Source organism: Hyperolius riggenbachi, chromosome 11 (assembly GCF_040937935.1).
Source record: "Hyperolius riggenbachi isolate aHypRig1 chromosome 11, aHypRig1.pri, whole genome shotgun sequence".
In the NCBI taxonomy this organism is placed as follows: domain Eukaryota; kingdom Metazoa; phylum Chordata; class Amphibia; order Anura; family Hyperoliidae; genus Hyperolius; species Hyperolius riggenbachi.
Genome location: NC_090656.1, coordinates 250,869,801 through 250,894,409, shown reverse-complemented (window position 1 = coordinate 250,894,409; position 24,609 = coordinate 250,869,801). Strand labels below are relative to the sequence as shown.

Here is a 24,609-nt window from a genome sequence, read left to right as displayed (position 1 = left end):
TGAAAAAATTGTACCATGTATGGCCACCATTAAGGTGGCCACACACCATACAATTTTATAAATATCTTTTCAATTCAAGAATTGCAATACATTTTTCTGACTGATTGTAACATTTCAAAAATCTGACCAATGTACCACAGACACGTGTTCAATTTTTCCCCAATTATGAAAAAAATGATTGATGACTCAGAAAAAATTGCTTGGGTCTGTTCATCATCAAGTGATTGATAATCTACCACACACCATTCAATTTTGATAAAAATTGATCAGAAAAAGCTGACACTTCCGATCTTCTTTTATCGAATAAAAACAGGAAATTCGATCAGATTTCTTGAATTAATGAAAAAAAGCTTGAAATTTTTCAGGACAACCGATCGTAATTATTGAATTGGTGTAAAATTGGATCTTTTAATTGTATGGTGTGTGGCTACGTTAATAAAACTGGTTGTGCAACGGGCGGGCTGTCATTTAATTTAATGAAACGAAACGTCGCGGCCACCTGAAATGACAAATCCTGCAATTAACCTGTTTGCTGTCACCCCTCACCCCAATCAGGAAAGAATTAACCTCTGCAGCAATAGCAGATCAATGAGGCTGCCTCCTAATGCGGGGCCGGCCTCCCCTGAGACGCAGGGGGTTAATGAGTTAGACAGCTGCAGCTAGCTGTGTGTGCTAATCCTAGTGGCCAGGAGACAGAGAGAGCTGTGCCTTTAAAAGCTATTTCCTTCCATTGTATTTGAATGGTGTTCAGGAAAGAGGAAATGAAAGCAGAGGGGCTGAGCTAACGCAGCAAGGAGGACATGAGTGGCCTTTATAAGTGACAGTGACACAGTCTCCTCTCTCAGACCTGCCTCCTCCACTGCTGGGAATACAGATGTGGCTGCAAGGTGATGGAGAGGGGACACCGCTGGAGGGGGCACGTCGGTGACCGGGGGACGGCTGGACCCACGACGGTGGAATGAGCCAGGAGTCACCGGAGACGAGACAACACGCCGCACGCAGGACAATAATACACAGGAGCGGGCAGATGTCAGCCCCCATCGAGAGGAAGAGCCTGGACCCCTCAGAGTAAGCATGGGGGGGTTTGAGGGGTGACCATGTTACCGTCGCTAAACCGCAGCTGGGACAGGACCGTAACATCCGCTGGGGTCGCAGGTAGCGCGCTCCCCTAATACTGGATTCAATAAATTAAAGACAGCAAGGGCACTGCTCCTTTAAGAACCCTTTATTGCTGTATGGGTAATACAGGTACAGAAGGGGGGGGGGGGGAGCCTGGTGCATGGGGGTCCCTCATTGTCACAGCACGAGGGGGGCATCACAGCGAGAAGATCGCATGCCGGGGAGGGGAGCAGTCATTATTTGGGAACAGGTGACAGTACAGACTGCCAGGAATGGCCACGGTCACCGTTGCCAGGGACAGACCTGATTCTGAGATGTCCCTGCCATTTTTGGGGGAATGGATCCATTTTAATATTGAATCCATTTATTTGGATATTTATGCTTTAGTAACCTCTCAGCTTTTAATGATAAAATTCTTTAACATATTAGTGCACCTATACTTGAGTGTGCTTAAAATGTCCTCCTAATCAGTCATGCAGTATACTTGCGGTTTTGAGTTGTTAACATTATTATTTATATGGTGCTGAAATCTCCTGCAGTACTTTACAGAGTACAGAGTCATGTCACTGACTGTCCTCGGAGGAGCTTACACTCTAATCCTTCCATAGTCATAGTCTAATGTCCTACCATATTATTATTATGTATTTATATAGCACTGACACCTTCTGCAGCACATTACAGAGTACACAGTCATGTCACTGACTGTCCTCAAAGGAGCTCATACTCTAATCCTACCATAGTCATAGTCTAGTGTCCTACCATATTATTATTATGTATTTATATAGCACTGACATCTTCTGCAGCACTTTACAGAGTACATAGTCATGTCACTGACTGTCCCCAGAGGAGCTCACACTCTAATCCTACCATAGTCATAGTCTAATGTCCTACTATATTATTATTATGTATTTATATAGCACTGACATCTTCTGCAGCACTTTACAGAGTACATAGTCATGTCACTGACTGTCCCCAGAGGAGCTCACAATCTAATCCTACCATAGTCATAGTCTAATGCCCTACCATATTATTATTATGTATTTATATAGCACTGACATCTTCTGCAGCACTTTACAGAGTACATAGTCCTGTCACTGACTGTCCTCAGAGGAGCTCACAATCTAATCCTACCATAGTCATAGTCTAGTGTCCTACCATATTATTATTATGCATTTATATAGCACTGATATCTCCTGCAGCACTGTACAGAGTACATAGTCATGTCACTGACTGTCCTCAGAGGAGCTCACACTCTAATCCTACCATAGTCATAGTCTAATGTCCTACCATATTATTATAATGTATTTATATAGCACTGACATCTTCTGCAGCACATTACAGAGTACATAGTCATGCCACTGACTGCCCTCAGAGGAGCTCACACTCTAATCCTACCATAGTCATAGTCTAGTGTCCTACCATATTATTATTATGTATTTATATAGCACTGACATCTTCTGCAGCACTTTACAGAGTACATAGTCATGTCACTGACTGTCCCCAGAGGAGCTCACACTCTAATCCTACCATAGTCATAGTCTAATGTCCTACTATATTATTATTATGTATTTATATAGCACTGACATCTTCTGCAGCACTTTACAGAGTACATAGTCATGTCACTGACTGTCCTCAGAGGAGCTCACAATCTAATCCTACCATAGTCATAGTCTAATGTCCTATCATATTATTATTATGTATTTATATAGCACCGATATCTCTTGCAGCACTGCATAGAGTACATAGTCATGTCACTGACTGTCCTCAGAGGAGCTCACACTCTAATCCTACCATAGTCATAGTCTAATGTCCTACCATATTATTATTATGTATTTATATAGCACTGACATCTTCTGCAGTACCTTACAGAGTACATAGTCATGTCACTGACTGTCCTCAGAGGAGCTCACACTCTAATCCTACCATAGTCATAGTCTAGTGTCCTACCATATTATTATTATGTATTTATATAGCACTGACATCTTCTGCAGCACTTTACAGAGTACATAGTCCTGTCACTGACTGTCCTCAGAGGAGCTCACACTCTAATCCTACCATAGTCATAGTCTAATGCCCTTCCATATTATTATTATTATGTATTTATATAGCACTGACATCTTCTGCAGCGCTTTACAGAGTACATAGTCCTGTCACTGACTGTCCTCAGAGGAGCTCACAATCTAATCCTACCATAGTCATAGTCTAGTGTCCTACCATATTATTATTATGTATTTATATAGCACTGACATCTCCTGCAGCACATTACAGAGTACATAGTCATGTCACTGACTGTCCTCAGAGGAGCTCACACTCTAATCCTACCATAGTCATAGTCTAATGTCCTACCATATTATTATGTATTTATATAACGCTGACATACTCTGCAGCACATTACAGAGTACACAGTCATGTCACTGACTGTCCTCAGAGGAGCTCACACTCTAAGCTTACCATAGTCATAGTGTAATGTCCTACCATGTTATTATTGTGTATTTATATAGCACTGACATCTCCTGCAGCACTTTACAGAGTACATAATCATGTCAATGACTGTCCTCAGAGGAGCTTACAATCTAATCCTACCATAGTCATAGTGTAATGTCCTACCATATTATTATTATGTATTTATATTGCACTGACATACTCTGCAGCACATTACGGAGCACACAGTCATGTCACTAACTGTCCTCAGAGGAGCTCACACTCTAATCCTACCATAGTCATGTCTATTGCAGTCTAGAGTCAATTTGGGGGGTAAGCCATGTATGTATTCGAGATGTGGGAGGAAACTGGATGCTATGCTGCCATGCTGCCCTTTAGTCCCATTTTATAATATTGGTATAAGCTGTTACTCTGTGCCAGTACTGTTTGTAAACTGGCTGCAGCGTGTGCGGATCTCTGCTATCCCCAGTATGTACAGTATAAGCTGTAACTCTGTGCCTGTATGAATAGTAAACTTGCTGCAGTGTGTATCGATTTCTGCTAATTCCAGTATGTACAGTATAAGCTGTTAGTCTGTGCCTGTACTGATAGTAAACTGGCTGCAGTGTGTGCTGGTTTCTGCTAAACCCAGTATGTACAGTATAAGCTGTTACTCTGTGCCTGTACTGATAGTATACTAGCTGCAGTGTGTGCTGATCTCTGCTACCCCCAGTATGTACAGTATAAGCTGTTACTCTGTGCCTGTACTGATAGTAAACTAGCTGCAGTGTGTGCTGATCTCTGCTACCCCCAGTATGTACAGTATAGGCTGTTACTCTGTGCCTGTACTGATAGTAAACTAGCTGCAGTGTGTGCTGATCTCTGCTGCCTCCAGTATGTACAGTATAAGCTGTTACTCTGTGCCTATACTAATAGTAATCTAGCTGCAGTGTGTGCTGATCTCTGCTACCCCCACTATGTACAGTATAAGCTGTTACTCTGTGCCTATACTAATAGTAATCTAGCTGCAGTGTGTGCTGATCTCTGCTACCCCCAGTATGTACAGTATAAGCTGTCTGAGGATCTGAGGATTAATTGTTGATTTCTGTTCGTTTTTTTGGAAATCGAACAGAAAATCGCTAAAAAAACGATCGATCCTCAGATCGAACATGCTGGAAAAAATTGATCTGGCAGGTGAATGTGCCAAGAAATTGTATGGTGTGGATCCAGCATAAAGGTGGCCATACATTAGGCGACTTGGCGGCCGATCGACCATCCAATGCCCGACCGACAAAGCGACCAATTTCGGGACAGAAATTGATCGCTTTGTCTATTGCGCATGCTGCAGGATGTCGGGCCGAAGTTGCTTTGTCGGGTGTGCGGCGGTACCGGGGCGATTTCCGGAACGAGCGAAGAGATGACGAAACCCCCGCTGCAATGTATAAATGTGCCTCCCGTGTGGATTTATATGTTACCTGTAACCTCCGGGCGGCTCTCCGTACACGCCGCTGACGCGTAGCGTCTGATGTCAGACTCTATGTACCAGTGGCATGTACAGAGAGCCGCCCGGAGGATTACAGACACCGCACAGAGGCTGCAACAGGACAGGTAACGTATAAATGCACGCGGAGGGCATATTTATACATACAGCCCAACTTATTGAGATGAGAAAGAGAGACACTTAAGCCACACCCCCTGATCACACCCCCATCACACCCCTAGTTACACATACCATAAAGATTTCATAAGAAAAATATGTTGTTTTATAATTCAAATCACACTGGTCCTTTCTATCCTGCTTTATTTTCCTTCATATTAACATTTTAAAATTAGTAATATATCAGTTTAAAGGATGGGAATAAAGTTGAGAGTCAAACACATTTTTAGTAGAGAAATAAGGGGGGCAGCGGCGGTGCGGGGGCAGCAGGCTCAGGTGAGGAAGATTTCATGCTGGAATCGGCCTGTAGTGTATGGGCAGAATTGACAAGAGACAAATTTATCTCTAATCAGATTTGTCGAATCTGACCATAATCGTTAAGCTTACGGGCACCTTTATAGATTTGCAGCAGATTTGACCATCAGATAGATGTCTGTTAGATGCCTGTCAAGTCGAATCTGACAGGAATCTGATGTGTGCCACACACTAGGAACAGATTTCCAATAGATTTCAGAATGAAATCTATTGGAAATCGATCTAAATGCATTATTGGACCATTAGATCCAATGCAACTCTACGGGCCATCGATCTGCTGTCAGCGTCAGATCGACCTAGATTTTCCATCCTGTCAGATAGATCAAATCGATCAAAACCAATCCAAATCAGCCGCAAATCGATCAATCAATAGATTTGATAGAATCGATTTCTGATCGATTCCATAGAATCGATCGATATCTGAAATCGACTAGTGTATGGACCCCTTTACTCTGTGCCTATACTGATTGTAATCTAGCGGCAGTGTGTGCTGATCTCTGCTGCCTCCAGTATGTACAGTATAAGCTGTAAAGGTGGCCATACACTGGCCCGATTCGCCGCCGTTTCGACAGCAGATTCGATCACTGGGATCGAATCTGCTGCCAATCGTTCGCGCTACACGCCGAATTTCGATCGTTTTCGTCCGATCGCTCCGTGCAGAAAATTAGCGTCGATCGCCCTCGGGTAGGGAGCGCGTCGCTAGCGGCGTTCGAGTACCCGACGACCGGCGCAATAGAGCCGCATACATAACCTGCTCCGCCGGCGCGACTACCCCCGGTCACCGCTGCTCCGTGTCCGCGCTGGTCTCCGGCATGCTTCAGTTCCTCCTGTCCGGCAGGAAGTTTTAACAGTAGAGGGCGCTGTACTGTTTAAACTTCCTGCCGGGCAGGAAGAAGTAAAGCATGCTGGACCTGGAGACCAGAGCGGAGAAGACAGCGGAGACCTGGGGACTGGAGTCGCGCCGGCGGAGCAGGTAATGTATGCGGGCGGGGGAAGCGGCGGCAGCACCACCACCACCACAACAGATTGTGAACGGTTTCAGGCTGAAATCGGTTCACAATCAGTTTGCAGTATAGGTAGCCATACGATCCCTCTCTGATCAGATTCGATCAGATAGGGATCTGTCAGTTGGTCGAATCTGATGGCAAATCGGCCAGTGTATGGCTACCTTTACTCTGTGCCTGTACTGATAGTAATCTAGCTGCAGTGTGTGCTGATCTCTGCTGTCTCCAGTATGTGTAGTATAATGTACACTAGTACTCTGTGCTTATATTGATGGTAAAGTACATGTGTAATATATGCTTCTAACATCTTACTATATATGCTTCTAATCGCAATCCCCTACTTACAAATGACTCTTACAAATAACAACGTTCAGACACACAAAGTTGTCTTCATGTTGAAACTATGCATTGTTGCTTTTTATGACTTATTTTTGTTGTTGCATGTTACGGTATTGTATACAGGGTCGGACTGGGCCACAGTAGTACAGTGTTTTCCCTCGGTGGGCCCCCCCTCCAGGTCTCTGGTGGGCCCCCCCTCCTTGTCTGACAGAGCTCCAATTGCTGCCTGCAGCACAAAAATTCTCTTCTCAGTGCTGTAATCACTCATGCTGAGACCAGCGGCATAGCTAAGGAGCTGTGGGCCTCGATGCAAATTTTACAATGGGGCCCCCAAGCACTCTATACATAACAATTGATACGACACACCAAAACCTGCCAATGGCAACTACAGTTTCAGAGGTGCAAGAAGGGGATGGGGAGCAGCTTGTTAATGATTACCACTGTTCAAAGTATCTATAGAAGTGAGATCAAGAAAGGGAAGTCCGCACAGTTGTCTCCAATATCAAAAGTGTATCAAAATAATAATTTATTCAGGACGTATCCACAACCATCAGAAAGCAATCGACTAACATGTTTCGGACACCAGGTCCTTAATCATAGTTGTTGAACAGCTTAACAAGTGAGGTTTAAAAAGAAAAGAAAGGGGGATGGAGCAGTGGAGGGCAGGACAAGGCCACTCCCACCAATAGGCGGGAGAAGGGGAAAAAAAAGCCTCCCTCATGCCTCTACACATACCCCATAATAAAAAAACATATTAAAAACCACACATGATCTAAAAAAGGAGCAAAATACATGTATGAGGAGTGCATTAGCAGATGTAGCTCTTAAGCGAAAACAGTAGAAATTCAAATAAAGAATATATGTACATATGACATGTAACAAACATGACAAACTGTAAACAAAAGGATCACTATCAATACAAAATCATATTACATTACACCAATTATCCAGTGACCAAAGCCAAATCCCACCTGGCGTTCATTCCCTTCGGAAATCTAGTCCCAAGACGAAAAATCCAGTATGCCTCCCTCTTTCGTATCATGGCATCTAGGTCTCCTCCCCTCTTGGGCAAAGAAACCTTCTCTATGCCCTGAAAAGAGAAACCCGACATGTCACCACCATGTGTGATACGATAATGTCTAGCGACATTGGAGATATTTTGGGTAGACCAATTGGCACCCAAAAAATGCTCCGAAATTCTAGCCCTGAGTGTCCTAGTGGTGCAACCAACATATTGGAGAGAGCAAATCCGACATGTAACCAAATAAATAACATTCCTGGAGTTGCAGTTAATAAAATGCTTGATGGTGGATCTAAACCCATTGGACAGGGACTCAACGACCTTAGTTCTAGTGTGTAATTCGCAATAGTTGCAGGTCGGGGTTGCACACCTATATGATCCCTTAACCGCTAGCCATGTAGAGGAGTCAGTCGATGAACTAAACAGCGTTGGGGACAGCAAATTGCCAAGGGTAGGGGCACGTCTACTTACAAAGGCAACGCCCTCCTGAATAAAAGGCCGCAATTCGTCATCACCCTCCAATATTGGTAAATATTTGTTAATGATGCGCTTGACATCCTGAAATTCGGAGCTATAGGTGGTGACGAATGCAGGCCTCCCATCAGGATCCCGGCAAGTGGCTTTGGCCCTTATCAATTGGTCTCTAAACATAGAAGCTGCCCGCTGTTTGCCCCTCTCAATGGTCCACCTAGGGTACCCTCTATCCAAAAGGCGCTTTTCCACTAGCTCAAACTCACATTTGGTGGTAGAATCTTCCAAGCAATTCCGGCGTGCCCTGATGAATTCGCCCACCGGAATTGCCCGGATGGTATGTGTGGGATGGCAACTGGTTGCCTGTAGCGTGGAGTTACCAGCACAGGACTTCCTGTACGTCTTTGTGTGGACAATGCCCAGAGTCGGGTTACCCACCAGGGTCAGGTCCAAATAGTCAATCGATGTGGGATGCCATTGATGGGTGAACTGTAAGTTACACCGATTGTCATTAAGATGAGCTATAAATGGCTCCACTGAACCCGAGTCACCCCTCCATACCACCAGGATATCATCTATGAATCTCCCGTACCACGCAACCTGCTCAAGATGGCGCCCCCCACCCCCAAAGATGTGGAACTCCTCCCACCAACCCATGTAAAGATTGGCTAATGAGGGCGAGAATTTAGCCCCCATGGAGGCCCCACACCTCTGGAGGTAGAAGGCACCATCAAACATAAAATAATTGCGGGTCAGGAGATATTCAGTGGCAGCACAGATGAAAACACGGAGGTCAGAGGAGTAGCTGGAGTATCTGGCAAGATGGTATTGGAGGGCAGTCAGTGCCAAATGGTGGGGAATGCAAGAATACAAGGCTCTAACATCTATGGTGAGCCAGCTATAGTCAGACACCCAACTGAAACTCTCCATGCTAGCCAGCAGATGTTTAGAATCCTTAAGATATCCTGGTAACCTCCTAACCAGGGGTTGTAGCATGGAGTCCACCCAATCGCTGAGGCGCTCCCCCAGAGAGCCGATGCCCGCAACAATCGGTCTGCCCTCGGGAGGAGCGCCCGCCTTGTGTATTTTAGGGAGGTGATGGAAAACTGGGACCACAGGCCGGGTTACCCCCAAATAATCAGCAAGTTTGTGGTCTAAAACTCCAAGGCTCCTACCATAACTGAGAAGACTAAAGAGCTGTGTCTGATAGTCCTGTGTCGGGTTCCCTGGCAACCTAATGTACGTGAGGGGGTCCTCGACCTGTCTAGAGGCCTCTGCCCTGTAGTCCTCAGCATCCAAGATAACTACCGCCCCTCCCTTGTCAGCATTCCGTATGACCACATTGCTATTGTCCCGAAGATCTCTTAAAGCTAAGGACTCAGCCCTAGTTAAATTTGACCTCAATCTAGTGGGGACACTGTCAGCCAATCTAACTAACTCCCTCTCCACAGATTCCTGAAAAATCTCAACGGGAGATGATCTAGCAGTCAAAGGATAAAAGTCTGGATTTCTAATCCTGACAGGCTCTACATCGTCTAGGGAAACAAGACTGTCGCCATCGGACATCAAAAAATCTAGAGTCCAGCGGGCGCATGTGTCCTGAAAACTCCCTATATCAGGCAATTCGGCCTTGATGTGGCTGCTACTCTCACAACGCTCACTGTTGGATTTGAAATGTTTCTTAAGTAAAACAGATCTAATAAATTTGTTAACATCTAATAACGTGTTGAAGATGTCGAAATGGAAAGTAGGAGAGAAAGATAGTCCTCTAGATAGAAGAGACAGTTCTGACTCTGAAAAGGTGTGGCTAGACAAGTTGACAACATTGGTGGGTAAAGAATTCTGACAAAGTGGAGAACTACCTCTGGTTCGATGTTTTATGCCCGCCCTCCGTGTCCTCCTCCTCCTTTCAGTTTCTTGTGGGTGGACTTGTTCCCCTTGAAGTAAGAGGGGTTGTGCGTCAAGTTTTTTGAGGGCTCTGGACGGGGGCTTATAACCTGTTGTTCTAGGCGGGGCTTATGCTCTGTGGGCCTAACAGTAAAGTTGGAGGTGCTGCCCGTAAGGTTCGGGCGGACACCCACAGGATCTCTGTCATCCGAGAACCCTACCCTCCTCCTATTCCTAGAGCGTGACCTCCTAGTATTGTTGCTAGGAGACCTGTGTGTGGCCTCCCACCTTCCCCATTCATACACCTTATCATGTTTGTAATCGTTAGTATCACGCACATATTTGACCCTTTTAGTTTCTGCAATCATAGCTTCCAATTTGGATATATTATTACACAGTCTATCATGCAAAGAGTCATATTGTTCCAACGTGTTAAATTTGCTTAGATCCGACCTCAGTTCAGTAATCTTAAGTCGAATATCAACGAGTTTGTTTTCTTCGTATTTAATAATCAGCCTCATGAGTTTCAACGAACAGTCTGTGAGAATGGTGTTCCACTCCACCACAAACTCATCAGAATAGACCGTGGTGGGAATTTTTTTTGATGCGCAGACCACAAGGAATTATCCCCTCAGCTACGTATTGTTTGAGAGTGGACAAATCCCACCAGATCTTAGTCTCACGATTCAAGAGGTTTTCTAGTTCCAAGAAGGCAGTTCTCAGTCCAACCTCAGGTTGAATATCACAGGCAACTGTCCTTTTGGAGAAAACTGCAGCAAATTTGTTATATCTATCCAAGTTGGAATCTAACTCTTGTATAGGGACAATATGTTGTTCATAATCAGAAGAAAGATTCTGCTGTTCCTGTAGTTCCTGGATGGCAATTTCCAGGGGATTAGGCTCAGAAGCAGGACCGGTGTAGGATGTGGAAAGGGGAGGTCGCCCCATATTAGTAGAAGAACTAACAAAACTCGGGAGCTGGGAATCTCCATGGATGTCAGGGGCAGGGATCACATTGTCAAGTGGGTGTTGGGAAATAGGCATAGAGTCCGGGACCCGATACTGGAGATCAGACTGGGTAATAGGAAAATGTAATGAGAGACGTTTTACCTCCTTAGACGCTCTGATCCCCCTGTTCAGGTCTTCAAGTAGACCCTTCACCAGATCCCTGCAATGTGGACGTAGAGCATCATCTGGCTGAGGCAGGTCGATAGATGGTGCAGCCGCTGCGCCCTTAGTTCTCGGGCGTGCACCTAGATCCATGCTGTGACGTTCAAGGCTCTCAGCCGTCAAGCGCTGACCAACTTCCGCAATAGTGACCTCTGACGTCACATCCGTCTCACCTCCCGCAGTATCCCGGCATAGTGTGTCCCTGCGCTGTGGCACCAAGGGGATCCCCGCACCTCCAGCATATGTCAGGCCTCTCCGGAGACCATCGCCAACTTTCCCAAACGACTGTGGGGCAGGCGCAACAGCACCACCGGGCATCAAATCCACAACATCTCCGGACCGAGCAGGTTGGTGTTTCTGCAATTTAGCCGTGTGATCTTTGGTCTTGGTGACATATTTGAGCATATCTTGCCCAGTATGGGATACAGTCTGTGTATTACTCCTCAGATTCCGTTGCTCCTTATAAGCCATAAAACAAAGGAAAAGCTTCCGATGGTGTTTGGAGAAATGGAGTCCCAAGTGCAGGAGCTGGTACTGGCAGGATCAGACAGGAAAACAGTAGGATATACCGCTCAACCGCACTATGGTAGACAGTGCAGGAACACAGGCAGCCGTGCCCAATGTAGACAGATCAAGAAAGGGAAGTCCGCACAGTTGTCTCCAATATCAAAAGTGTATCAAAATAATAATTTATTCAGGACGTATCCACAACCATCAGAAAGCAATCGACTAACATGTTTCGGACACCAGGTCCTTAATCATAGTTGTTGAACAGCTTAACAAGTGAGGTTTAAAAAGAAAAGAAAGGGGGATGGAGCAGTGGAGGGCAGGACAAGGCCACTCCCACCAATAGGCGGGAGAAGGGGAAAAAAAAGCCTCCCTCATGCCTCTACACATACCCCATAATAAAAAAACATATTAAAAACCACCCATGATCTAAAAAAGGAGCAAAATACATGTATGAGGAGTGCATTAGCAGATGTAGCTCTTAAGCGAAAACAGTAGAAATTCAAATAAAGGTTGGACTGAGAACTGCCTTCTTGGAACTAGAAAACCTCTTGAATCGTGAGACTAAGATCTGGTGGGATTTGTCCACTCTCAAACAATACGTAGCTGAGGGGATAATTCCTCGTGGTCTGCGCATCAAAAAAATTCCCACCACGGTCTATTCTGATGAGTTTGTGGTGGAGTGGAACACCATTCTCACAGACTGTTCGTTGAAACTCATGAGGCTGATTATTAAATACGAAGAAAACAAACTCGTTGATATTCGACTTAAGATTACTGAACTGAGGTCGGATCTAAGCAAATTTAACACGTTGGAACAATATGACTCTTTGCATGATAGACTGTGTAATAATATATCCAAATTGGAAGCTATGATTGCAGAAACTAAAAGGGTCAAATATGTGCGTGATACTAACGATTACAAACATGATAAGGTGTATGAATGGGGAAGGTGGGAGGCCACACACAGGTCTCCTAGCAACAATACTAGGAGGTCACGCTCTAGGAATAGGAGGAGGGTAGGGTTCTCGGATGACAGAGATCCTGTGGGTGTCCGCCCGAACCTTACGGGCAGCACCTCCAACTTTACTGTTAGGCCCACAGAGCATAAGCCCCGCCTAGAACAACAGGTTATAAGCCCCCGTCCAGAGCCCTCAAAAAACTTGACGCACAACCCCTCTTACTTCAAGGGGAACAAGTCCACCCACAAGAAACTGAAAGGAGGAGGAGGACACGGAGGGCGGGCATAAAACATCGAACCAGAGGTAGTTCTCCACTTTGTCAGAATTCTTTACCCACCAATGTTGTCAACTTGTCTAGCCACACCTTTTCAGAGTCAGAACTGTCTCTTCTATCTAGAGGACTATCTTTCTCTCCTACTTTCCATTTCGACATCTTCAACACGTTATTAGATGTTAACAAATTTATTAGATCTGTTTTACTTAAGAAACATTTCAAATCCAACAGTGAGCGTTGTGAGAGTAGCAGCCACATCAAGGCCGAATTGCCTGATATAGGGAGTTTTCAGGACACATGCGCCCGCTGGACTCTAGATTTTTTGATGTCCGATGGCGACAGTCTTGTTTCCCTAGACGATGTAGAGCCTGTCAGGATTAGAAATCCAGACTTTTATCCTTTGACTGCTAGATCATCTCCCGTTGAGATTTTTCAGGAATCTGTGGAGAGGGAGTTAGTTAGATTGGCTGACAGTGTCCCCACTAGATTGAGGTCAAATTTAACTAGGGCTGAGTCCTTAGCTTTAAGAGATCTTCGGGACAATAGCAATGTGGTCATACGGAATGCTGACAAGGGAGGGGCGGTAGTTATCTTGGATGCTGAGGACTACAGGGCAGAGGCCTCTAGACAGGTCGAGGACCCCCTCACGTACATTAGGTTGCCAGGGAACCCGACACAGGACTATCAGACACAGCTCTTTAGTCTTCTCAGTTATGGTAGGAGCCTTGGAGTTTTAGACCACAAACTTGCTGATTATTTGGGGGTAACCCGGCCTGTGGTCCCAGTTTTCCATCACCTCCCTAAAATACACAAGGCGGGCGCTCCTCCCGAGGGCAGACCGATTGTTGCGGGCATCGGCTCTCTGGGGGAGCGCCTCAGCGATTGGGTGGACTCCATGCTACAACCCCTGGTTAGGAGGTTACCAGGATATCTTAAGGATTCTAAACATCTGCTGGCTAGCATGGAGAGTTTCAGTTGGGTGTCTGACTATAGCTGGCTCACCATAGATGTTAGAGCCTTGTATTCTTGCATTCCCCACCATTTGGCACTGACTGCCCTCCAATACCATCTTGCCAGATACTCCAGCTACTCCTCTGACCTCCGTGTTTTCATCTGTGCTGCCACTGAATATCTCCTGATCCGCAATTATTTTATGTTTGATGGTGCCTTCTACCTCCAGAGGTGTGGGGCCTCCATGGGGGCTAAATTCTCGCCCTCATTAGCCAATCTTTACATGGGTTGGTGGGAGGAGTTCCACATCTTTGGGGGTGGGGGGCGCCATCTTGAGCAGGTTGCGTGGTACGGGAGATTCATAGATGATATCCTGGTGGTATGGAGGGGTGACTCGGGTTCAGTGGAGCCATTTATAGCTCATCTTAATGACAATCGGTGTAACTTACAGTTCACCCATCAATGGCATCCCACATCGATTGACTATTTGGACCTGACCCTGGTGGGTAACCCGACTCTGGGCATTGTCCACACAAAGACGTACAGGAAGTCCTGTGCTGGTAACTCCACGCTACAGGCAACCAGTTGCCATCCCACACATACCATCCGGGCAATTCCGGTGGGCGAATTCATCAGGGCACGCCGGAATTGCTTGGAAGATTCTACCACCAAATGTGAGTTTGAGATAGTGGAAAAGCGCCTTTTGGATAGAGGGTACCCTAGGTGGACCATTGAGAGGGGCAAACAGCGGGCAGCTTCTATGTTTAGAGACCAATTGATAAGGGCCAAAGCCACTTGCCGGGATCCTGATGGGAGGCCTGCATTCGTCACCACCTATAGCTCCGAATTTCAGGATGTCAAGCGCATCATTAACAAATATTTACCAATATTGGAGGGTGATGACGAATTGCGGCCTTTTATTCAGGAGGGCGTTGCCTTTGTAAGTAGACGTGCCCCTACCCTTGGCAATTTGCTGTCCCCAACGCTGTTTAGTTCATCGACTGACTCCTCTACATGGCTAGCGGTTAAGGGATCATATAGGTGTGCAACCCCGACCTGCAACTATTGCGAATTACACACTAGAACTAAGGTCGTTGAGTCCCTGTCCAATGGGTTTAGATCCACCATCAAGCATTTTATTAACTGCAACTCCAGGAATGTTATTTATTTGGTTACATGTCGGATTTGCTCTCTCCAATATGTTGGTTGCACCACTAGGACACTCAGGGCTAGAATTTCGGAGCATTTTTTGGGTGCCAATTGGTCTACCCAAAATATCTCCAATGTCGCTAGACATTATCGTATCACACATGGTGGTGACATGTCGGGTTTCTCTTTTCAGGGCATAGAGAAGGTTTCTTTGCCCAAGAGGGGAGGAGACCTAGATGCCATGATACGAAAGAGGGAGGCATACTGGATTTTTCGTCTTGGGACTAGATTTCCGAAGGGAATGAACGCCAGGTGGGATTTGGCTTTGGTCACTGGATAATTGGTGTAATGTAATATGATTTTGTATTGATAGTGATCCTTTTGTTTACAGTTTGTCATGTTTGTTACATGTCATATGTACATATATTCTTTATTTGAATTTCTACTGTTTTCGCTTAAGAGCTACATCTGCTAATGCACTCCTCATACATGTATTTTTGCTCCTTTTTTAGATCATGTGTGGTTTTTAATATGTTTTTTTATTATGGGGTATGTGTAGAGGCATGAGGGAGGCTTTTTTTTCCCCTTCTCCCGCCTATTGGTGGGAGTGGCCTTGTCCTGCCCTCCACTGCTCCATCCCCCTTTCTTTTCTTTTTAAACCTCACTTGTTAAGCTGTTCAACAACTATGATTAAGGACCTGGTGTCCGAAACATGTTAGTCGATTGCTTTCTGATGGTTGTGGATACGTCCTGAATAAATTATTATTTTGATACACTTTTGATATTGGAGACAACTGTGCGGACTTCCCTTTCTTGATCTGTCTACATTGGGCACGGCTGCCTGTGTTCCTGCACTGTCTACCATAGTGCGGTTGAGCGGTATATCCTACTGTTTTCCTATCTATAGAAGTGATTATTCACAGGACCAACCGAGAGGTAATACTGTAGTTGTCCATAATACATCATGACCACGCCCACCTTCCGGTGCATGGTCACGCCCTTTTTTCACCGCAATCATGGGACGTGTGGGCCCCAGGTTGAAATTTCTTTGGTGGGCCCCCAGTGTCCCAGTCCGACCCTGATTGTATAAACTGTTGCAAGCAGTTAAAACACTTTAAAGACATGTTCAAAACAACTAAAACACACAGTTTATGCAAAAATGTCCAAATCCAGAGTGTCTGTAAAGGTATACACTGGTCGATTTGCCATCAGATTCGACCAACAGATAGATCCCTCTCTGATCGAATCTGATCAGAGAGGGATCGTATGGCTACCTTTACTGCAAACAGATTGTGAATCGATTTCAGGCTGAAACCGATCACAATCTGTGGAGCTTCCGCTGCTTCACACCCCCTGCCCAAGCCCCCCCCCCACATACATTAGCTGCTCCGGCCGGCGCGTGTCACCGCTGTCTTCTTCTCCGCTCCGGGCCGTTCCTGCAGCTACTGAACTTCCTGTCCAGGGGAAGTTTAATTAGTAGAGGGCGCTCTACTGTTTAAACTTCCTGCCGGGACAGGAAGTTCTGTGTAGCTGCAGTAGTCCGGAGCCCAGAGCGGAAAGAAGACAGCGGGGACCGGGGGAATCGCGCCGGCGGAACAGGTAATGTATACCCGCTGTATTGCGTCGGTCATTCGAACGCCGCTATTGACGCACTCCCGACCCGCCGGCGATCGAGAAAAATCTTCCGCATGGACGGATCGACGGGAACGATTGATTTCGGACGGAAATCGATCGTTCTGTCAGCGGTGTGCACGGCGATTTCACAGCCGATTCGATCACTGTGATCGGCGGGAAAATCGTTAGGTGTATGGGCCCCTTAAGTAAATCATCTATCCATGTTTCACCATGTATTACACAGGACTCCACTTACAAACATTCTCCTGGAATGTAACCTGTCTGTAAGTAGGGACCCCCTGTACAAAGTTTCTTTTCCTCTCTTTGGCCTGCATTGCATATCACACCTAGACAGCTGATATCAGCTCACACTGAGTGTGAATGAATGATTTTTCAGTGCAAACAATGTGAACCATGAGGCCAGCGCACTGCATTATTGATCAGAGACTTGTAACAACCTTAAGGGGCCCATACACCTAACGATTTTCCAGCCGATATACAGCAGATTCGCTCACCGAGCAATCCATTTCCGTCCAAAATCGATCGTATCCGTCCGCGCGGAAGATTTCGCTCAATTGCCGGCGGGTCGGGAGTGCGTCGATAGCGGCATTCGAATGTCCGACGACCGACACTAGCGGCAATACACTACCTGATAGCAGCAGCACCACCACAGATTGAACGGTTTCATGCTGAAATCTATTCACAATCTGTTTGCTGTAAAGGTGGCCATACGATCCCTCTCTGATCAGATTCGATCAGAGAGGGATCTATCTGTTGGTCGAATCTGATGGCAAATCGATCAGTGTATGGCCACCTTAAGCCACATATGTACACTTTAAGGGCAGAGAAAAAGCGTCAGTAATTGACTGTGACTATCAAAGTGGTCTGAAACTCTAACATAACTTTTAATTTAATAAAAATGTGTTTTCCTACTTTTTATTACTCATACAGTTATCATATTTGCTTTTATGCACAAGTAATATTGTCTGTTTACAAATTACACTTTCCAAAGTGTAGTTTTTCTTGTCCTAAAAGCTACAATTCCATTTTATTCTAACTGCTTTTTATTATATATTAAAATCTTCTAATGAGTTGTTCTGAGCTGTGTCTGTGCCTGAGGGCTCGTTTCCACTATTGCGGTGCGGAATCGCCTGGATTCCACCGCTGATGAAATCGCATGCGGATGCGATTCCCCATGCGTTTTTTGCCGCGAATTCGCATAGGTGAGGGTATATGCGATTTTAACCATGTCACTGCCTGTGTGAATTTACATTGGTACCTATGCGAATTCGCGGCAAAAAACGCATGGGGAAAACGCATGCGATTTCCCTATTAAATACATTGCGTGCGATTCGCATGCATTCCACTCGCAGGCGAATTCTGCAGCTCTTTTGTGCGTTTTTTCACCGCTGAAAAAAACGCACCTCAACAACGCTACACTGGAAACAGGCCCATCCACTTGCATTACATGTGCGAATCAGCATGCATTGGACGCATGCGGATTCGCGATAGTGGAAACGAGCCCTGAAGCAGAGACAGCTTCTCAGAAAGTGTATTTTACTTGTTACACTCACATTTATCAATATTGGAATGTAAACAAAGATACTGTTATCTCCAGTTTGGATGTGGAATTGAAGCTGAATAGCAGGACAAAGTGCTGTGCTTAACCATTTCAGTGATGTTCAGCTAAAAAAATTTATGGGATAGTAGCTTTAAAGCTTTGAGGAATCATTTAGAGCAAAGTAGAAAGCTTTCAGGCCTCTTTTACAGTGCAACATTAAAGTCGCACATTAGAAAATATTACAACGCAGACTAACGCACAGCAATACTAAGTCTGTGCGACATTCACAGTGCGCACGTTGCGTTTGTGTGTAGCGTTGTTAGAAAGTGCTGCACGCAGTGCATTATACACGTTATTAGCTGCGGTGGACTGTTTGCACATGCTCAGTAATGACTTGGAAGCATACTTCTCATTGCCTGTATGCGACGGTAATGGGGCATGAAGTTGCGTTGCGACTTTTTTGGGGCATTGCGGTGTAATTTGCGTTGCGACTTCAACGTCGCATCAAACCGCAAGGTCCTGCTGTGAAAGAGGCCTGAGACCGCTTTAAATGACAACTGAGGTGAGAGGGATTATGGAGGCTGATATATTTATTTCCTTTTTAACAATACCAGTTGCCTGGCAGCCCTGCTGATCCTCTGCCTCTAATACTTCTAGCCATAGCCCCTGAACAAGCATGCAGCTGATGAGCTGCACTGACTGAGTCAGCGCCACGGAAGATGCAGGCGCTATAGAAATCAATAAAAAATAATGTGACTGGATTAGCTGCATGCTTGTTTCAGGTGTGAGATTCAGACACTGCTGCAGCCAAAGAGATCAGCAGGACAGCCAGGCAACTAGTATTGTTCAAAAGGCATGATAAATATGGCAACCTCCACATTCTTCTCACTTCAAAAGACACACTAACTGGAGTGTTAGGGGGGGGATGGGAAGACATTTCTCCAGTCTGTGTACATACCTCACGTACTTCAGGACTGGGAGGGAGTGTTTCAGATCTTCCTGTAAAACAAAAACAAAACAAAACAAAATAAGTAAAGCATTGAGTACAGTTTATTTTTTTTTTTAAAAAAAACATGCTTCCAACTACTTGCAATAAAATCAAGATTTTTCAAAAAATTGCGATGGCGTTTTTTAATGCTCACACTAGCGTGTTGTGTTGGACAATATTGCCGCATCGCTGACACATTTATATGACAATGGTACCGTTCACATCGGCGCGTAAGCCGTTGGCACTGTGCGCACAGAGCGGTACTGCATAACGCACACAGTAACAGATCGTTTTTGAGCCATTAAGATGGCTCAATAGATCATTTCCGACATGTCCCATCTCCCGCCCGATCGCTTCGCCGCTCGATTCCGGATTGCAGTGAATGGAAAAAGATAAGAAAAAATGAGCGGAAGATAATTACTGCGGAATTGAGCAGCGAAACGATCGAGTGAGAGAATCGAGTGGCAAAAAGGAGCAGTGTATGCCCAGCATAATGTTTAAAAAGCAAAGAAATGTCTCCTCCTCCAGTTCCGTAAGAAGCAGCTGTGTTTGGTGCCCGGTGAATTTACAGCCTTTTTCCTTTGGCTGCATTTCAATCCGATATTCAGATCAGACGCGAGGTGCAGTCTATGCACTGTCTGCTGTTCCTGCGATAGCGTTTCCCTAAGCACGCCTGAAAGCGCGCTATATGGAAATGAGCCCTAAGTGAGTATCTGGCTGCTCCTAAGATAGTAAACTTCTCCAATAAACCTCTCCCTTAGGGGCAGAAAACAGAAGTAATGAGCATTTTAACTTTTCAGCACTAAAATGTTATCAGCATTGTTTCCACATCCAGATAAAAGTATTTTACCTTCTAGTTACTTTTCAGGTCATTCCACAAGCTGATTTGCACAGATAGAAACTCTATTTTTTACTTGCAGTGCAGGAAAACAGAAAGGGACTTCAGACAATTTCTTGATTAGAATTTTAACCCCCATATTTACTTCCTTCCCATCAGCGAGCCGGTGGACGAGGTCCTGCAGATACCGCCGTCGCTTCTAACATGTGGGGGCTGCCAGCAGAACATCGGGGACCGCTATTTCTTGAAGGCCATCGACCAGTACTGGCACGAGGACTGTCTGAGCTGCGACTTGTGTGGCTGCCGGTTAGGGGAGGTCGGAAGGAGACTCTACTACAAACTGGGGCGCAAGCTGTGCCGGAGGGACTATCTCAGGTAATGCGGAAGTTATCAATGATAATCTACACACAATATGATCTGTGTATATAGGGGGCCATACAGCACTCGATGTTAATATGCTAATTACGATTATGCAAAGTTTTGCGTTCATTTTCGCAATTACGGCCATCTGTAATTACGATTTGGACAGTAAATTTATTCTGTGTAATTCATTCGTAATTTTCTGCCGACTTTAGCAGTTAATAGCAAAGCTATAGTTACCAAAATTGGGAACAATAGGAATAAAGAAAAAAAAAAAGAATTGAACAAAAAGACCTTTTAGTTTTTGAGAATATAGATTTCAAAAATACAATGGAAAAATGTTTTTTAAACTCACAAAAATTGCAGTTTAAAAACCATTTTCCTTTGCATTTTTAAAATCGACTTTCTCAAAAACGACAAGGTCTTTTTGAAAAGTTTCTTTTTTTTTTTTTACTTGTTTGAACCATTCCCCTTAAAGTGGACCCAAATTAAAAATACAAGATTTCAGAAAAAAAATCTATTTTCTAACTTATAATAATAAATACCGTATTTTACACCGTATAAGGTGCTCCGGAATATAAGACACACATGGGTTTAGAGGGCAAAAACCAGGGGAAAAAAATATAAACTAAACCTGGTGTGTCCATGTTCCAGGAGCGTCTTGTACATGACCTCCCCCAAATGGTGCCCTCCTGTGTCCCCATGTATCCCCAGGTGTCCTCCTGTCACCCCCAGGTGTCCTCTTCACTCTGTGTCCCGCTGTGAGTCCCCCCCCCCCGCTTGTCTCTACCCCCCCTGTTGCCGGGTCCCCGCCCTGTGAGAAACGGCAGCGGCAGAAGCTTACCTCCTCCATCTTGCCCACGGCGATTGAAGACATCCGGCTTCTGTGTGCGGCTTCCTCTAGTGCCGGCTTGTAATGACGCATCATCAATTACGCGTCATTAGAAGCCGGCACTAGAGGAAGCCGCACACAGAAGCCGGATGTCTTCAATCGCCGTGGGCAAGATGGAGGAGGTAAGCTTCTGCCGCTGCCGTTTCTTACGGGGGGGACCCGGCGACACAGGGGGGGGACCCGGCGACACAGTAGTGGGTGGAGACAAGCGGGGGGGGGGTACTCACAGCGGGACACAGGCAAGGCAGGGAGTTCCCAATGGCGTCGGGTCGGCGGTTCGTATCGGCGGGCGTCCGTAAGTCGGGGATTCCCTGCCTTTGCCGTATAAGATGCAGGGACTTTTTCTCCCCATTTTTTTTGCGTCTTATACGGCGGAAAATACGGTAGCAGCCTTTTTTGAGCTGCATGATGACAAATATAAAATATTTTACATTTATTTATTTTTTGCCATCATTGATGTTCTGCCAACTTCACTGCCGATCTCCTGTGGACTTCTCCTTACCAGATTGATTACTGATGCAACTTTGCTGAACCCCTTCAGCCACATCATTGGTGACATTTACCTCATTTTGGTCTAACTGCTGTCCCCCTGTCTATGCTTCCACTCTCCACACCCCATCCTACCTTATCCCATCAGTACAAAATGTTCCCTCCTATTCACTCCCTTACCCCTCCACCATTTCCTAGCCATCTCCCTCCCCATCTCGCTCTCCCCCATCACCACATGCTCTACCTCCACCTCCTTCTACACCTTATCCCCCTTCTGTTTCCCCGCACCCTCTCCCCTTCTGTCTTTAGACTCACTTTTGGCCCTCAACCTCCATGCACCTCCCTTCCCTCCCCCCCAAACTCTACCCACACACCCCCTTGGCATAACCTTATTCCTATCCATCCTACCCCTAGGCATTCGCTCCGTGTTTCCTGTGTTTCCTGTGGCCTTTGGAAGGTCCACCTGCTGCTCTCTGGAAATCGCTCCCTCCAGCCACCGGACTCGCCCCCACCTTTAATACCTTCACACAAGCTCTCAGGAGTCACCCTTTCATGCTCGCATACCCCCCTACACCAGCACCATAATATGTTCTGTTAGACACCCTCTCAACAGATGCACCTATTGTCTCCACCCCCACCCTTTAGAGTGTAAGCCTCTGGCAGGGCCATCTCCCTGTTTCCAGCTTGATTATGCAATCTTACTGACAATCACCCCTCTTGTGGACTAGAACAGTCTCTATTTTGACCTATGACACTGTATTATCAAATCATTTGCATGATCTTGTTTTGTTGTGAGTTTCCTGTATGCCCTACCTTGTATGTTAACCCTTTTATCTATTGTGCAGCGCTGCGTAATATGTTAGCGCTATATAAATACAATAAATAATAATAATTTATTGGAGGACCAGTCCCTTCCTTTCATATTGTCGGGATAGAATATAGCAGACTGGTGGAGGAGATAAAAAAAAACAACACAGGCTGCTACTGATGATGTCACAGGGGAGGTGATCTCAGCTTGTGTGAGATTTCACATAGACGACGCCCCTGTGAGGGAGGGTAGCTGATGACAGACACACCCATGATCTCCTCCTACTAAGCAACCAACCTTCTAATCAAGAAGTAATGGCTGCCACCTGTATAACCCTAGTTATGCAAAGAGGAGGGTGAAAAGCATGCACTGAAATGCTCATAGGCTTGAAGGAGTGTTTATTTATCTTTGTAGGTGTCAGAGCGGTGCAACTAAATATTTTGAATTAAAAAAATGTTTGGTTTGGGTGCGCTTTAACATACTTAGCAATTTTGGTGACAATAGCATGTATGGAGACTTTGCTATTCATTGCTAAAATCTGCACAGAATTACGTGAAAATTATGCGATATTACGATTACTGATTACGATTACACGTGAAATTAATTACGATTTTCCTCAACATTTCGCTTTTATGATTTTGCATCCTAATTGCAAATTACAATGCAAAATGACGATTATGCGAAAGTTGTGCTCATTACTAATCATGTTGGTTTTCTTCTGCAGACTCTTTGGTCAGGACGGCCTTTGTGCCGCCTGTGACAAGCGTATCCGGGCCTACGAGATGACCATGCGGGTCAAAGACAAAGTCTACCACCTGGAGTGCTTCAAGTGTGCGGCGTGTCAGAAACACTTCTGTGTGGGCGACCGGTACCTTCTGATAAACTCGGACATTGTCTGTGAGCAGGACATCTATGAATGGACCAAACTTAATGGCATGATGTAGCTCCTGGTAACTTCCTGCAATGGACCTTCATGTCTCTGCCTCGGACAGGCAAAGGACCAGCTATGGACCTTCATGTCTCTGCCTCGGACAGGCAAAGGACCAGCCATGGACCTTCATGTCTCTGCCTCGGACAGGCAAAGGACCAGCCCTGGACCTTCATGTCTCTGCCTCGGACAGGCAAAGGACCAGCCATGGACCTTCATGTCTCTGCCTCAGACAGGCAAAGGACCAGCCTTGGCCCACAACTGACAAGTCATTATCTTTTACCAAAACACTCAACAACATTGGGCCTCTAATCTGGTAGTGGAAGAACCTGATGGCTCTCTTCTCGTTGTGGAGAAGTTCTCTCTATCATGAATGGTGCTTTTGGGTCTACTGAATATATTACTGACAGGAGTACCAGAACCTTCTGAATACTGATCTACAGCAAACGCCTGAGGGGCTTGGTTTGGGACATTGAGGCCTTGTTAGACTCTTCAAAGCCACATACCCATTATGTTCATATTTTCTGACCGAGTCCATCCTGACCTAACTCTGGGACTGACTAGCGAAGATGGGGTCAGCTGAATGTATGCCCATGTCTAAGCTATGGAAAGTTCCATTTCATAATAATGTAATTCCAGCAAAAGTTTTTTGTTTTTAATTTAAAGAACGTCTATTGCGACAAAAAATTCTTACATTTAAAATTCATGCACATTTGGAGAAGTCCATCTCCTCATGGGGGACTCTCAGGCATTTCTTTATTTATAAAAGCACTTCCTGAACGGCAGTTGCTTAGTCCAGCTTCCATGGAGTGCTTTTGTAAAGGATTAAAGCAAACCTGGGTTGAAAAATAAAAGTGAAAATAAATATACATATGTCATACTTA

The 24,609-nt window shown here is 45.4% G+C and overlaps 2 protein-coding genes across 3 annotated transcripts in view; both read left to right on the top strand.

Annotated features, from left to right (window-relative positions):
* LOC137538134 (CD59 glycoprotein-like) overlaps nt 1-24,609 on the top strand; it is a 472,510-nt gene that overhangs the window by 184,383 nt on the left and 263,518 nt on the right. The gene's annotated exons all lie outside the window — the stretch shown is intronic.
* LMO2 (LIM domain only 2) lies at nt 723-24,609 on the top strand. Its single transcript, XM_068260151.1, has 3 exons — nt 723-1,068; nt 20,408-20,623; nt 23,522-24,609. The coding sequence occupies exons 1-3, from the start codon at nt 959-961 to the stop codon at nt 23,739-23,741; spliced, it is 546 nt and encodes a 181-aa protein (XP_068116252.1). The 5' UTR covers nt 723-958; the 3' UTR covers nt 23,742-24,609.

Excerpts from the sequence above, each read along its gene's own strand:
- LMO2 (XM_068260151.1), top strand. The coding sequence starts at position 959 with ATGAGCCAGGAGTCACCGGAGACGAGACAACACGCCGCACGCAGGACA. Across the intron at positions 1,069-20,407 it reads AAGAGCCTGGACCCCTCAGA|CGAGCCGGTGGACGAGGTCC; the intron begins GTAAGCATGGGG and ends CCTTCCCATCAG. Across the intron at positions 20,624-23,521 it reads TGCCGGAGGGACTATCTCAG|ACTCTTTGGTCAGGACGGCC; the intron begins GTAATGCGGAAG and ends TTTCTTCTGCAG.